This window comes from Sphaerodactylus townsendi, linkage group LG13 (genome assembly GCF_021028975.2).
Source record: "Sphaerodactylus townsendi isolate TG3544 linkage group LG13, MPM_Stown_v2.3, whole genome shotgun sequence".
Classification (NCBI taxonomy): domain Eukaryota; kingdom Metazoa; phylum Chordata; class Lepidosauria; order Squamata; family Sphaerodactylidae; genus Sphaerodactylus; species Sphaerodactylus townsendi.
In genome coordinates, this window is record NC_059437.1 from 35,654,875 (window position 1) to 35,670,755 (window position 15,881).

Consider the following 15,881-nt stretch of genomic DNA (forward strand, 5'->3'; position numbering starts at 1 on the left):
TGCCAAATGCTTTTTTTTTTTTTTGCTTTGAATACTGCATGTTTTTTCCACCATTTGGTTCTGGAAATTTTTTCCCTTCATTTTTCCTCCATTGTTTTCCTGAGCACTTTTAGTGCAATATGTTTCCTGAGCACTTTTAGTGCAATGTTTTTTTTTTCTATCTCTGATCATGTTGAAATGGTCTTCATTTCTCCCCCCGCCCAACCATCCATGCCCTCATGTAGTCACTGAACTTCCCATTCAGCCATTTTTCCCCACCCTCGTCATCTGTTTTCAAAAGGAATTTTAAAAATATTTTCTTTTTGTCGTATCAAACTAGCGATGTAACAGGGATGCAAGATAAGGAGCAGGAGCAATTAGATCAGCTTTGTCAATTTCGGCTAGCGCTTGCATGTGAGATATACTGTGTCAGCAGTTGGGAGCAAGTGAAATTGACAAGGGGCTTCTGCAGTAAAAAGTGTGCTTTGATGCAGCTGTAATTTGGATGTAAATGTGCTTTTGGGGTGAGCTATGTGTTTCTGCCCCCTCAGGTATTGGTGTCTGCTCCAGTAGGGGTTTTTTTTTTGCCTTCCATTTTGTGTGGGTAATCTTCAATGGCAGAAATTGAGCCTGAGACATTTTTGACTCACTGCTTCAGTGAAACAGTGCAGTAATGCCAGAGTGCCTGGACAAAAGAAAAAGGAGGAGGGTTATTTTTCTAAAAAATGAGATGTTGAAGGCACAATTTCAAACAGTTCAAATGAAGTGGAAAAATGGGAGGTATACAAGGAAACCAGGACGGTTGTCTAAAGACCTTTAAACTGAGCTAAGATTTAAAAGAGACATTTATGAGAAATGGGAAAAGGGTGAAATTACCAAAGAGAAATTAAAACAAGTAGGGAGAAAGTCAGAAGAGCTAAAGAATGAGCCCAGGCTTTCCTGAAAGGTTAATAACAAAAAAGTGGGGTTTTTTGGTGATGCCTGAAGCAACAGAAAGAAAAAGGATATGACAGACAGGGTCACTGCATGGAGAAGATTGCAAAAAGCTAACGGGGAACAGAGAAAAGGCAGAACTACTCAACACCTCCTTTGCCTCACTCTCCTCCTAAATGAAAAACAGTGCTCAACCGGGCACGGAAATAAACTGCACATGAATTTTGAGTACTGAAAGACAGTAGTATAATATTAAGGGCGTCCACACTGTGTATGTACAACTCCATTTAGTGGATATTTTCAACTTTGTAGGATTTTCCAATTAGTTGGTCCACCAGGTTTGGCATCCAGTCTCTCAACAACAAGACGAATTTCTGACTCCAGTAAGGAAAGATAACTTCCCGATGTCTCAGCACACCTCCCCGCACTATCTTCTGAGCACACTCTTCTTTGGAACTTGGTACCAAGGACATCCTGTCACCGACTGCTTTCATGGCATTCTCTACAGGAAACAACATCAGCATAAGATCAAGTTCAGGGGAAGGAGGATCAGGTGGCCATGGAAGAGAAGCTCAAGTGAGACTTACCTGTGTCAATGTACCCCAGCACAGCAACTGTGACATACAGATTGATCTTCCGAAGGCGCATCTCAGTGCGAAGGGCACTATAGAAGCCCTCCAGTGCAAATTTGGCAGCGGAATATTCAGTGTTGAATGGGGACCCAATACGGCCTGAGAGAAAGGAACAGTTCAGCCACAGAGAACATTAGTTTGGAAAGTTGTGCATCTCTTTCTTTGGCAATGAGAGCCTTGCAGCCTGATCCTGTGCATATGTTAACTGGGAAGTACATCCTTCTGTCAATAAAGTTTTATTGCCATTAAGCATGCCTGGGATTGCAGGCTCGGTTGCAATTTTAGGAGATGAAGCATCTTTTCACTGTAGTCTAAGACTCAAAGGCCCCTTCCACACACGCAAAATAATGCATTTTCAAACCACTTTCACAACTGTTTGCAAGTGGATTTTGCCATTCCGCACAGCTTCAAAGAGCACTGAAAGCAGTTTGAAAGTGCATTATTCTGCATGTGCGGAATGAGCCAAAGTGATTTTATGCCAGCATCGTGTGTCTAGCAGACCAGAGACCCAGGAAACCTTACAGCTCTTAGTTTCAGGGTTGAAAACATTTAGGGAGAACAACTGCCATGGTTTGAGCATGTTCAGCTTGGACATGAGAATGTTAGGCTGTTTCCGCGTGGGCCAAAAACAGCAGTGTGAAAACGGTGTGAAATTGGTGTAAAAGGGTTTAAAACAGTGTAAAGGGGTTTATGCTGTTTTCACACAGCTGTTTTTGGCCCACGCGGAATCACCCTTAGAGACACCATTTGATCTTTCACAGCTTTGCTAAAAGGTTGGAATCCAACTGGTACTGGGGTGTAGCAAGAGTAGCGGCTGAGTCAGGAAGGTCAAGAAGAAGAAGATGAAGAATGTAGGAGTGCAGGAACACATCTGGTTCACCAGATAAGCCTCTGCAGCTCAGCTGGAGGAGTGGGGAATCAAACCCAGTTCTCCAGATTAAAATCCACCTGCTCTTGAAGAAAATTGGAAAAGGAGAGTTAAAAGAATGAACCTGCTGCTGCACATTTGAAGAAAAGAAGAAGAAATCTGGGGTAGGGAGGAAAAGGGTAAAATGATATTAAGGATGTAATATAATGTTGCAAAATGTATGTTAAAAATGATCCATAATATCAATGAAAATTATATATATATATACAATCCACCTGCTCTTAGCCACTATACCACACGGGCTCTCAAAGAGGCAAACTTGTTTCATACATCTTTGGGAAAAGATTGATAGTTGGTGAACTGTGGTTGCTAACAGCAAGATCTGGGAAATCCCTTGATCCATTTTTTCTTCAAGTACAAACTCACTAAGTGGCTTCAGGCAGACTTGTCCTCAGTCTCTCCGACATTATTGGCACAATAACTTACTTATTGTGCCAATAACACTAATGGCATGTAGCACTTATTGTACCGATCTCAGGCACCATTACTTCCAGAGCGCCAGCTGCATGCTTAGCCAGCGCCATGACGAAGCCAGCGTTTCCCCAGGCGCTTGGAAGCTCTTGTTCAGAGAATCGCCGCCCGTGAAACAACTGCCAGCCCGAGCGGCAGCGGCTTCAAAGGCGCCTCCCATGACACTTACCTTGTCCCTGGGCCTCGGTACGTCGCGAAGACCTGGGAGACTACGCCCCCTACCCTGCACGCAGGGCCAGGGGGGCGTGTCCCCAGGCCTCGGTGACGCGCCGGAGGCCCGGGGACATGCCGGGTTGGCAGGGCGCCGGCGCTCCGTGGCGCTGGCTGCCCGGCTGTTTCCAGGACCGTCTGTGCGGACAGTCCCAGCGTCGTCGGGTCGGCGCGAAATGCGCCGACCTAACCGTTTCCACCTCCGTGCGGAAATGGCCCAAGTTTAAATCCATCAGACTTGCTGGATGATTCTGGGCCAGTCCCCTCTCTGTCTAATTATTTCACAAGTTTGTTGAATTAATAAAATGGAGAAGGGAGAATTTGATTCCCCCCCCAGCATTATAAACTTTACATTGATGTGTTTCCTACAACTTTTTTTTGTTTTCCATTTTCAGTTTTCCCCCACATACCTTTCAGATGGCAAAAGTTAAGATACATGTGCTCAGATAACATATGCTCTGCAGCCCTTTCTAATTGTGCACATGGAAGACAGGCATTTATCATTTTAAATTTAATAAATATGCCATGTACAACTGTTCTATATGCTATTAAAGGACAAGGTAGTCCCCCTGTGTAAACAGCAGGTCATTGACTGACCTATACAATGTCACATCACAATGTCTGCCAGGGAGATTTTCGTTTATGGTTTGCCACTGCCTTTCCCAGTCATCTATTTCTTACCCCCAGCAAGCTGGGTACTAATTTTACCAATCTCAGAAGAATGGAAGTTGGAGTCAACCCTGAGCCAGCTACCTCAATTGGATTTCTGTCAAGAACAAACCTAGGTCATGAACCATGCAGTAGAGCAAACTTACCACTGGGCTCTTTTTATAACCTAACCAAATGATAAATTATACATTTTGTGCTGTCAAAACAGTGAGATAAGTTTAGGAAGGTAAATATTGCATACATTTCAGGTCCCCCCCCCCCCCCAAGTTTGCACTTGCATACGTTTCAGGTCCTGCCTTATTCTAATACATTTCCCCATGGGTTCATAGTTTCCAGAAATGTTATACTTTTTGCCAACAGATGGGGCCATTAATTTAGCTGAATGACTCAGAGGACCCCAGCGTACTAGGAAGGGGATTAAGTATTCTGCCCTCTAATTCTTTTCATGCTTTGAAACATCCCCAGTATTGTCTCATGGGTACAGATGCCTCCATTTCAGCCTCAAGGATCCATCTTTCACCACCCCCACCACCCATGTTCAGAGAAGTATAAGCAAGCTGGCTTTATGTGAAATGACTTTGCCATCTTGGATTATAGTACCCATCTCTGGCCCTTGTGGTATTGGTTGCTGCTTGAATAGCCAGAATCTTGTCTGTCCTGAACTGTGCCATTTGTCTATCTTCAATTGGCTAAGAGTTGTCTTCACCCAACAGAGAAAAGAGACCGGGGGGGGGGGGGGGCTCTCTGCAATGGATGGTGATGGCCATTCCCTTAAATGGCCTTTAAAATAATTTGACACATCTAAGGATAGGTTTATCAAAAGCTACTACCCCTGACAACATAACAAAGCCTCTGTGTTCATAAATAGACCAGATGCTGGAGACAGTGAACTATAGAGCACCACTGCATTCATGCCCAGCTTGCGAGCTCCCAGGGCATCTGGATGCTGTTGATAGAAACAGTTTGTTCAACGTGGCCCTCACTCCTCAATAAAGCTCTTTCGAAAGCTGAAGCTGCAAAGGGAGGTTTCAACTGGTTGGCTGTGCCAAACAATTAGCTTAATAAGGAAGCGAACTGCATTAAAGACATTCCCTCCCTACCAGTCATGGAAGATATAACAATGATGCTTCCTTCAGACTCCTGTAACATTTCTAGCGCAGAAGATGTTAGCTGGATATAGCTGAGAAAGTTGACAGTCAGGGATTGCTTCACAATTTCCATATCTCCTTTGAATAGATGAAACCCAACAACTCCTCCAACATGATTTAGTACTAAGTAGTCCAGGCCTCCTGGAAGAGAAAATAAACATTTGTTGTGAAGTAACACCCAAACCAGCTCTTGGATTGGGATGGACAGATGACATTTTCTTTCAACATCAAGTTACGTGCCATATCTTTCAATCTCCTCTTTCCTTTCACTACACAGGTGAAATATTTGTCTCTAGGTGGAAAATGTAGGATGCTCACAGCTACCTATCTAGCTATTTATTTAGCGCTGAGCTTACAGTTTAGAACATGATCTGGAATGAAGAGTGGAGCAGATCCTTCAGGAGGATCCAAGCAGGATAAGTAGGGAACATAAACTAGACACTAGAAGCTCAGTATAGAAGAAAGTGAATAGAAGTTCTTTTGCAAAGAAGGCTAGAGCAGGGATACAAGGTAGCAGCAGCAAAGAGAAGGGCAGAAAGATGGACAAAAATGCTGGAAGACTCTAAAGGAGGCATGCAATAAAGAGCCCATGAAGATCACCAACCGGTTAGACGGGTCTAGAATTTGTTCCCTATCAAGTTTGATGCTTAGCCAGACCAGATTACGAAATAGGAACAAAGGTAGAGAGTCAATTGCTGGCACCACCGTTGTCCTCTCCATAACTCCTGCCTTGCTGGGTTATGATGCAGTCTTATGGGGTAAGGATTTGCCTGTTCTTCCCTCCCTCCTCACTGCTGCCTCCTCCTCCACTCCCCACGTCTCTACTTGCAGTGGGAACTTGGCTGCTCAAGGGGGGAAGGGGGGGAGGATGAGTCTGGAGATAGTAATAGTGATGGGGTGCTGTTTCATTCTCTTGGCTACTAATGGATGGTGTTCAGTTTCAAAGGAAGCAATAGGCCTAGGTCTAACCCGACATGCAAGCCCATGTCCCTGTTCCCTCTATTTCACACTTCGAAAAAATGCAATTTACAGAAAAGTTCTGAGTGGTGACAGAGGAGGAAAAAAAGTAAAGGTAAACAATAGAATTTGGATTAGCACAACAACCCAGCTGGAACTGCTATGTAAGCAAGAAAAGCAGGAGCTGGAGGAGTTGGTTCCACTAAACATTAAGCTGCAAGAACGCTCTCCTGTTTATGCATATCTGGAGAAAAGGACAGTCTCTTCCCGCCCAGCATAAGACAAAGATACAGCAGACAATACAGGACAAAATCCAGATGCAAAAAGGGAAGATTCTGCCTTTAAATGTTCTGTTGGTTTTTAGAGCAAGAGGGCAGGACAAAGAGGTCTTCAGCCGTATCCCAGGGGCACCTGTTTGAGCAGGAATTAAAAAGCTTTAGCATTTACCTAGTTTGCTCTTGGTTTCTTCAATGACTTCCTGGGCAGAAGTCAAATTGCTCATGTCAGCCACAACATACTGTGCAGAGCTGGCCCCCAATTTCAGACATTTCTGGACCACCTGGACAGAAACACGGAAAGGAGAGCAAGACAACTGAAAAATATAGTTTTGCTAGATAATCCCGAAGTAAAGGTATTTTGGCAGTCCCTAAGCAAGGACGTTTAAGATTGAAAGGAATGCTGGATGTGGGGAGGGGGGACAAGGAATATGTGGGCTGTATGTGTGCAGGTTAGGGGTAAGTTAGGGACCGAGAATGCTTGAGAATCTCTGAAATTTTTACTCACTGGATTCACAACTTACCTTCTCAAGCAGGTTCTCCCTCCTTGCTGTTACCACTAGGTTAGCCCCCATCCGTGCAAACTCATAAGCGATTTGTTCCCCAATCCCCGTGCTTGACCCTGTCACCAGGACACGCTTTCCTTTCACCATTTCTGCAGGCATAGATGGAGCTAGTCAAAATGGATTCCTTCCACTGAGCGTTTGCTATATAGAAAGCAGTTCATAGACCTACCTGTGGTGTGGTTCTTTCACTGAGAACTGACATGGTACAGACTGAGACATTGGCTTGGAAGAAGATCTCTGCTGGAATCCACACTCAGTCATGAAGCTCTGAGTAGGCTTGCCAGCCCCACTCCCCAGGTCCCCTGAGTGCAGTGGGGGGAGGGAAGGTAGGATTGCCAGATCCAGGTTGAGAAATTCCTGGAGATCTGGGGAGGACAGAGACCTCAGTTGGGAACAGAGGTCCACTCCTGAAGCATCCATTTTCTCCAGGGAAACTGACGTCTGTAGTCTAGAGATAAGCTGTAATTCCAGGGGACTCCACAGGTCTTACCTGGAAATTGGTATCCCTAGTTCTGCATAATAGGCGTTACTAATGGTCTGACAGCCTACTTCACAGGACTATTTAACCCCCTACCCTATAACCTGGCTTGAGTTTCCAGCATTGTTGAGGGGAATTTGGACCGGATTTCACAAAGGGTAGCTTCTCACCCTACTGGTTACTCAGCCAAGCACATACACAGCATTTATTTTCTTCATTTAGCCTTTTTCCATTTTGGGAATCAAAGCATTTATTTTCTTCATTTAGCCTTTTTCAATTTTGGGAATCAAAGCAGCTTACATCGTTCTCCTGTCCTCAATTTTATCCTTGGATGAAAGTATATGACTGGCGCAAGGAGACCCAGAAAGCTTCCATGGCAGAGAGAAGATTCAAAATTGGGTTTCTTAGATCTTTGGTTGACACCCTAGTCACTATTCCACACTGGCTCTCTATTATGTTTCCTTCAAAGTGTACCACTTCTGCATATCAGAAACCAAATCTGATAAATGAAAAGTAGATTGTTATTCCATACCTGTATGAACTGATTCTGGCTTGTTATAGGGTGTGTGAGCTCAGTTAACAACCCTGTGGTTGCATCAGCAAAGTGCTGGCATGCCTTGCACCAAAAGCAAAAAACTCTTGTGATACACATGAACCATTTTCAGAGGCTGTCTGTGTGACTGCATGATACAATGGTGTTTAAACTGTGTTTGAAGGAAGAAATTCTGGGATTCCTCCAAACCCTCTCATAGGCCCATTACTGAGAATATGGTGGACAGGCTCCCCTGGCCTATTGCTTATAACTGATCTTTGCAATACACAATTAAAGAGGAATGTTACAATTATCCTATTTATTTAAGTCTTTAAAGCATCTTACAAACATAATTTAAAACACTCTTCATTAGGTTTTCAAGAGGATACTCACAGGAGAAACATCTTCTCCACTCTTTGAAAGAGGCACAAGAACATAAAAATATATCAAGCCAGCATCCTGTTTCACACGGTTATCAACCAGTTGGCCAGAATGACCAACAAATAGCATAGAGGCCAATATCTTTCTACTTTGAACAGGTATTCAAAGATTTATGGCCTGTTGATGCCTTGAGTCATTAAGGCCTCATTACGGTTAATGGCCACAGCTCCTCGAGTCTGTCTGATTCACTTTTACAGTCATCTATGCTAATGGCTGACATTACATCCACTGGTAGCAAATGCTACAACTTAATTACATATTGAGCAGAGGAGGATTTCTTTTTGTCCTCTGTGAATTAATTGCACATCAGTTTCTAATCAAGTGGCCAATGGGGGGCGGGAGAGGAGAGGTGTTTCCCTGTGTTGTCTTCCAGGTATTCTTGTTGCTGTTAATTTTAGGAGGATGTTATCAAGTAGGGAGCATTCTTAGTTTCTTCCAAGGGACACTGATGCCTAATGATCTCTACTTGCATAAACTCAGTTTGTGCCGCAGAAGACTTTTTGAGTAACAAGGCTGATGCAGCAAATGCAATTGCATGTTGCAGGTTTCATTGGGATTTGTGTTCTCACAAACACTTTCACCTTCACCTGCCTGATCCTAAGTTTCTGCCATTTTTATGCAACTTTTCAATCTCTGCCATTTTTATGCAACTTCAAGTTCTCAATGTCTGGGTAAGACTGAGAACCAAATTTCTGCAACTTGTTTCTGCACCATTGTATCCTCACATGGAATATACCTAGCAATCTTTCTAAGCAGGAAGAAACAGACCTCCAGGTCTGCCCACCTTTGCAGCCAGTACAGCGCCTGGATTGGCAGATTTAAAGCACTCACTGCTAAGCCAATCAGCAAGTCCTCTCGCCACCCACCATGAAAAGGAAGGGGAAACTTTCTCCTGCTCCCAATTTAGCCCCAGGTGATTCCAGGGCTGCAGTTTGTCAATATGTCTAAAAAGTGAGGAGATTTTATATAAATAAAATGCCTCTGATGAAGTGGCAAGTCACCTCAAATTCAGACACTCTACTAATGCTTTGTGTGAAAGAGGCATTGGAATAGCTTTCCTGCGTTACCTCTCAGCAATTGGCCAGCTAGTCTTGTGCACTTGCAGCCAAATGCAGGATTTGCTGTGCCTCTACAATCCTGCAGCCAAAAGTGCATTACCCTCTTATGTGATCAGATCAAAAGGTAGCAGAATACAAATCTTGTCTTCAGGCTACTACAACCTAACAAGGCAGCTTGATGCCTCCACAGAGATTTTTGCTTACCTGCAGAGAAGGATTCTGGGCTATAGAAATAGTAAGCACCAAGGCCAATGAGGAGAGGCACAAGGATCTTGAGGACAGCCATTGTTGCCTCCTGGATCTGTTGTTCACTTCAGGACTGCTCTGCTTCACCTGCGTGCTAAAAACAGACAGATCACAAGTCCAGTTTCAACATGTGCTGTTCAAACTGTGGAGCAATCTTTCCTGGGGTTGGACCTGCTCCAGCTGAGTTCAGTTTCATTATGGCTGTGGGTGTGGTCACAAGAAGAGCCAAGTTCTTGTTCTGCCAGTTCGTGTCCCAGAGGGCAGCATTCTCTTGGAAGTCACTGATGTTGTAGATCTGGTACAGATAACATGAAAAGAGTCCAGAAGAAAGCCAACAGGAAAGGAAACAACAGACATGCCCAAGAAACTATGTGTTTACCTCAGAACTTATAAGCAGGTCCTCAGCATTAACTATACTTGCATCCAGATGGTAACGATTCTCCATTTCACTGTCATTGCTACCATGACTGCAAAGGCATTTGCGCTAGAAGTGGAGCATCCACAGAGTTTTATGCACACAGGAGTTTCAGTTGCATCATCCCTACATGTTTGTGATTAAATTCCTTGATGTGTAATTTTTACTACAAAAAATATTCATGTGCATGGTGGGGCAGTCTGTTATGGATAAGGAATGCAGATGTAGGACAGGAGGTTAACTCTGCCTCCCTTTGCCATTCCCTGATTTAAAAATGGACATTCTGCTCCAGCTGTCTGAAGCCGAACGAGGGGTGGATGCCAATCTACTGGGGCTTAAAGCAGGCCGGGGGTGGGTGGGGGTGGTACACATGGGGAAAGAGAGATGCCACCTCCCCGGCCTCACTCTGTATCATTCGTTCCACATATGAAGCTGACTTAAACTGAATCAGATAATCAGTCCATCAAAGTCAGCTGTGTCTACTCAGATTGGCAGTGGATCTCCAGGGTCAGGCAGAGGTCTTTCACATCACCTGCTACTTTTAAGAAAGTACAATTTATGGTTATTCATAAAACATAACAACATAAACACAAGTAGATCTTTCATTACTTCATGTTTTTCTTTCTGATATGTTTCTCTCAAATATGATAGCTTTTCTGCCATATATAATTTTATATATAATATACCTGCCTCCAAATAATGCATCTCTAATTTAATTATTATTTGTCTTGGGTGTTTAATCCAATCTGTAATCCAAACCTGGCTGGCTGCCCGTAATAGAGCCTAATATTCGAGGCCTCCTCTTTTCTTTTCATCTTGTAAAACTCTGGATCTGATTCCGGTTTTTTTATGATTGTAGATGAATGCATTTAAATGTGATTGTCAATCCCTTAATGTTTTGTCTGAAATAAATATTGGTAGCATTTCAAACAAACAAAAAATTAGTTTCAGCAAAATGTTTATTTTAATCAATACTACTCTTCCAGACCAAGATAGTTTTAATTTCGACCATCTTTGTATGTCTTAAGTTGCTCCTTTAACCCAAAAGTCAATTTTGGGTAAACCCAGAGTCCTTTAGGGGGAGTTAGAGCTCAGATTTCCCATATAAGGCTCTATTTCCTGATGTTTGTTAGAGGCCTGCACCTGGAGCCAATCTACTTCAGAGGGCTCAGCTGTTATGAACTATTGTCTGATATTTCAGGGCTACTCTTGAAGGCTTGGCTCCTCTATTCCTTATTGAACTGTGGATTTTGCTCTGAGCAGATCTATCCCTTGTGTTATACCTGGGCTTCAGGTCCCTCTATTCCTCATTGAACTGTGCATTTTGCTCTGAGCACATCCATCCCTGGGCTTCAGGAGAGAGGGCTTAGTAAAGAAATGCAAAAATGCAAGTCCATCAGTGGTGCTACAGGACCCAGCTAGAGAGAACTGTAAAGGACCGAGACTCTGCTAGTCTTTTTTGCACAACAGGTGAGAACTATTATATGTTGATCATTGTTTCTATATTAGTTTGCCATATTTCATTGTTGTACTGCACGTTATTGTTTTTGAAATAGAGAACATATTTAAAGTTTATTTTTGTTGTATGACTGGTGGATGTTAAGGGTCACAAGGTGGGATCACACTGTCAAAAGACTTGAACTCCTTTTCCATTAATGATAATATCCCTCTTAAAATCTAAAGCCAGCGTGGTGTAGTGGTTAAGAGTGGGTGCACTCTAATCTGGAAAGTCAGGTGTAATTCCCCGCTCTGCCACTTAAGCTGTGGAGGTTTATCTGGGGAGCCAAATTAGTTGTGCACCCCAACACATGCCTGCTGGGTGACCTTGGGCTAGTCACAGTTCTTTGGAGCTCTCTCAGCCACCCCTACTTCACAGAGTGTTTGTTGTGAGGGAGGAAGGGAAAGGAGTTTGTAAGCCCCTTTAAGTCTCCTTACAGGAAAGAAGGGGGGATACATAAATACAACTCTTCTTTTAAGTTGGGTTACAGAAACAAGGCTGCCTGCAGCCTCAAAAAGGCTGTGGAGACCCGAGCCTAGAGTATGTCTTATAGTCTGGCTTACACCTCAAAAGCCATATTTTCAAAAGATAATAAGTGCATGAAAGGCTAGTAGGAAAGGAAATGGAATGGGAGAGGAACAAAATGTCATGGTGGAATGATGCAGTCCACCATAGCCTTTGTAGTTACAGTAAACGAGAGACTGAGGAGAGCTGGGTTCAAATTCCCACTCCATCATGAAATTTACTGGGTGACCTTGGCTGTTCATTCTCACTTTATTTTATTTTATTGGATTTATATCCTGCCCTATCCCCAAAGGGCTCAGTGCCGGTTACGAGCAATGAAAAAAAAGCAAGGACAGGCAGGAGGCTTAAAATGAATAAATGTGGCATGAAATATTTGGAACAGATGTTGCAAAAATTAAAACTGAAGTGAAACAGAGGGATTTAAAAAAACATGGGATATGGAGCCTGTGTGTGAGGTTTTTTTTAAAGGGGAGCTTTTTAAAAAAGGCGGGAAAATGCCAGATGCATTCCTGAGGCATTCCAATCTTGCCCCTTTACCATGCAGGGAAGGCAGCCTCATAAAAGCAGTCCTGTTTATCATGGGAATAGAACTGAAGAGGGGAGGTGTAGAAAATAGCAGTTTGACAAGTGTTTGGGGACCATCTTGACCTGGATAGTCCAGGCTAACCTAATCTTGTCAGAATTTAGAAATCAAGCAAGATCAGTCTTGGTTAGTATATGGGTGGGAGGCTACTGAGGAGATCAGGGGTCACTATAGAAAGGAGGGCAATGGGAAACCACTTCTGGAATGTCTCTTGTGTTGAAAAACTTGAGTCAATTGTAACTTGATAGGGAATTTTTTTTAAAATTTTGTTGTTGTTGCTGCTTGATCCCTGAAACAGTGCAAGATGAAATGCACTGAGCCAGTCATCTATGGCAGGGAAAGGTAGCCAAATGTTGACAAAAATATTCTGTACGTGAATTTGCTTGTTCTGATTTCACTGCTGTGTCAACAGGAATGTATTTTTTTCCTGATGTAATCGTTCCTTTTCGTTTTACCTGGGCTACAGGCCCATCTATTCCATATTTAACTGAATTTTGCTCACAGAGCAGACCCATCCCTTGTGTTTTATCTGGTCTACAGGCCAATCTATTTCTTATTTAACTGTGAAAAAAGCAACAACCAAAACGTGCTGAATTAGTCTTGTAGTTACCAAATGTGGGGAAAGCTATAACATTTCTCAATGTAGTGAGTTTTCAAACTTCTGGCTTCAAGGATTTGTCCTGCTATCAACTGTCAATTTTTATATTACAGCATTTAAAACACTCCAGCCTCTTCTTTGGAAAATAGAGTCTTCAAGGGTGAGACCCAGGTAATGAGTTGATCCAGTTCAATATTCTCCCTCAAATAACAGCCCAGCCTGGCTTTAAACAGCTGTGCCTCTCCTTATGTATTTTTACCATTTGGGCAAGCATGGATGTTTGATATAATTTGCTACTAGCATTCCCTATATAAATGGCAAACACAAAATTGCAACTTTGTCAGTAAACCTGAGAGTATCATAGAAACTCAAAATAAGAGGTATTAATTGACTCAGAAATAATGGTGCCAATCAGATCCCCCCCCACCCCCCAAATATAACTTAACCTTGCTGTCCAATGCAGTGTTAGGCTACGGTAGTCTTTATCCATTAATTTTTCACTGCAGAAATTCTGTATAGAATTGCATTGGAAGAGGTTTGGCAGGGGAATTTCTGTTCCAACCAGGCAACCATTTTAAACCAAAAACTGAAAGCTGAAGACTTACTTTTGAATCTTGAGTTTTAAATCAAACTGCTATAACTCTGACACACACAGATGGCATTTGATGTTTTAAATGCCATAGTAAACAGTTTGCACTAAATGCTCAAAAATACATTTTCCTGATTTTTTGCAAAGACCATCACTGCATTAGAGGTGTTTGGAAGTCATCTATGAACTGTGGCCTCTGTTCTGCCTCTTAAGCAGTCTGGGTGAGAGTTCTGAGAGAACTGTGACTTGCCCAGGGTCACCCAGCTGGAATGTAGAAGTGGGGAAACAAATCCAGTTCACCAGATAAGAGTCCACCGCTCATGTGGAGGAGTGGGGAATAATTTTTGTGGCCCATTTTTGTGCCTGGAGGGAAAAGAGTGCAAATCTTTGGCCCCTTCCACACATGCAGAATAATACACTTAAAAAAATTAAATACATTTTTCTTAATTTCCAAATGAAATAACAATATAAACTTACATAATAACAGTGCACTATTTGTTCTACAAATGGGGGCAGTATATTACATATTCTATCTTACATTTCTTAATTTCCCATTTTATACAACAGTATAGTGAACTTTGAAAGAGAGTGTATATATAAGGTTCTACCATTGTACATAAAACATTCAAAAATAATAAAAAGGCCCCATGGGCACATGCAGAATAATGCACTTTCAATCTGTTTCAATGCACTTTGCAGCTGGATTTTACTGTGAGGAATAGCAAAACCCACTTGCAAACAATTGTGAAAGTGCATTATTCCGCATGTGCAGATGGGGCCTTGGAGTGGAAGCCCACAGCATGGCATTTGCCATACCTTTCCTGATGTTTTTAGGAAGTGGGAGGGGCTTCTGCCCAATTGGGCTTCTGATTGGCTTTAAAAAGTTGCTTTGGTTGCAGCTGCTCTCATAGCTCAAAGACCTTTGTGGCGTGACTGGAAGCTTTGTTGTGTGTTTGCCAGAAAACGTTATGAAAACAATATTGTTTCTTTTCAACAGTAGTGGAGCTACAAGGGGCAGGAAGGGGTGCACATTGCACCATGCGCGCGCCGGGGGGAAATCGCCCCCTGACCCTTCCCCCTTCTCCCCAAGCCGCCCCGCCCCATGTCCCCACGCCCCCTCACCCCTTTGCGCCCCCTTCCACTTACCTTAGTTCAGGCTGAAAAAGTTCAGGCTGAAAATCGGACTGAAAAGGGCCTTTGAGGGAACTACACTACCCAGGAGACCTTGTGAGCCCCAAGGTCTCCTGGGTAGTGTAGTTCCTACCAAGGGTTTTTTCAGCCTGAACTGAATAGGCCCGAAGTTTTTCAGCCTGAACTAAGGTAAAAGGTGGGGGGGGGGGGGGTGCTATGGAGTGTGTGGAAAACATAGAATTTGCTCTTTGTGCAGATTCTTGAGGTCTGGGGAGGGAGGAAATGGGACTTGCCCTGGACTTGGCTAGATCCTTCTTAACTGGATTCTCCCTTTCTTTCCAGCAGCAGCATGAGGGATCATGGAAGGACAGTGTTTTGCAAAGTCTCCTGGACAGCAAGATACGGTCAGTCTGGTCCATGAAGGTGGCGGGTGTCAATGTATGCAGATATGGGTGGGTTTACATCTGGTCTCCCTCAGGCTGAACTAGAAACCAAGATTTCTGTGCTTGCATATTTCTGTTCCATGAAGGGTTCCAGCTTTTCTCTCTCTCTTCTTTTGAAAGAGAGCAGCAATTTAGAATATTTCTCTCTCCACCCTTTTTATATGGTGATAATAATTTGGCCCTTCTTTAACAGATTTTTTTGGCGGGTGGGGGAGATTCTTTATTCTGCTGCATAAGACTTGTATGAGAAGCACTGCGTTCAGATTTTGGATTTGGTGGGTTTACGTTTCAAATTTTGGGTTTGGTGGGTTTATGTTTGGCGGGTGGGGGAGATTCTTTATTCTGCTGCACAAGACTTGTATGATGAGAAGCACCTGCTTTCAGATTTTGGATTTGGTGGGTTTGTGTTTGGTGGGTGGGGGAGATACTTTATTCTGTTGCATAAGACTTGTATGATGAGAAGCACCTGCTTTCAGATTTTGGATTTGGTGGGTTTACGTCTGGCGGGTGGGGGAGATTGTTTATTCTGCTGCATAAGACTTGTATGAGACTTGTATTCTGCTGCATAAGAACTGT

General features: G+C 43.2%; 1 protein-coding gene across 1 annotated transcript; it reads right to left on the bottom strand.

Moving 5' to 3' along the window:
- Nucleotides 1-259: 259 nt before the first annotated feature.
- Nucleotides 260-9,623, bottom strand: LOC125443160 (hydroxysteroid 11-beta-dehydrogenase 1-like protein B). The gene is made up of 6 exons (XM_048515118.1): nucleotides 9,482-9,623; nucleotides 6,727-6,857; nucleotides 6,375-6,486; nucleotides 4,923-5,111; nucleotides 1,500-1,643; nucleotides 260-1,414 (listed from the first exon to the last, which is right to left on the bottom strand). Exons 1-6 carry the CDS (start codon nucleotides 9,561-9,563, stop codon nucleotides 1,200-1,202), a joined length of 873 nt encoding a protein of 290 aa, XP_048371075.1. The 5' UTR covers nucleotides 9,564-9,623; the 3' UTR covers nucleotides 260-1,199.
- Nucleotides 9,624-15,881: the final 6,258 nt, after the last annotated feature.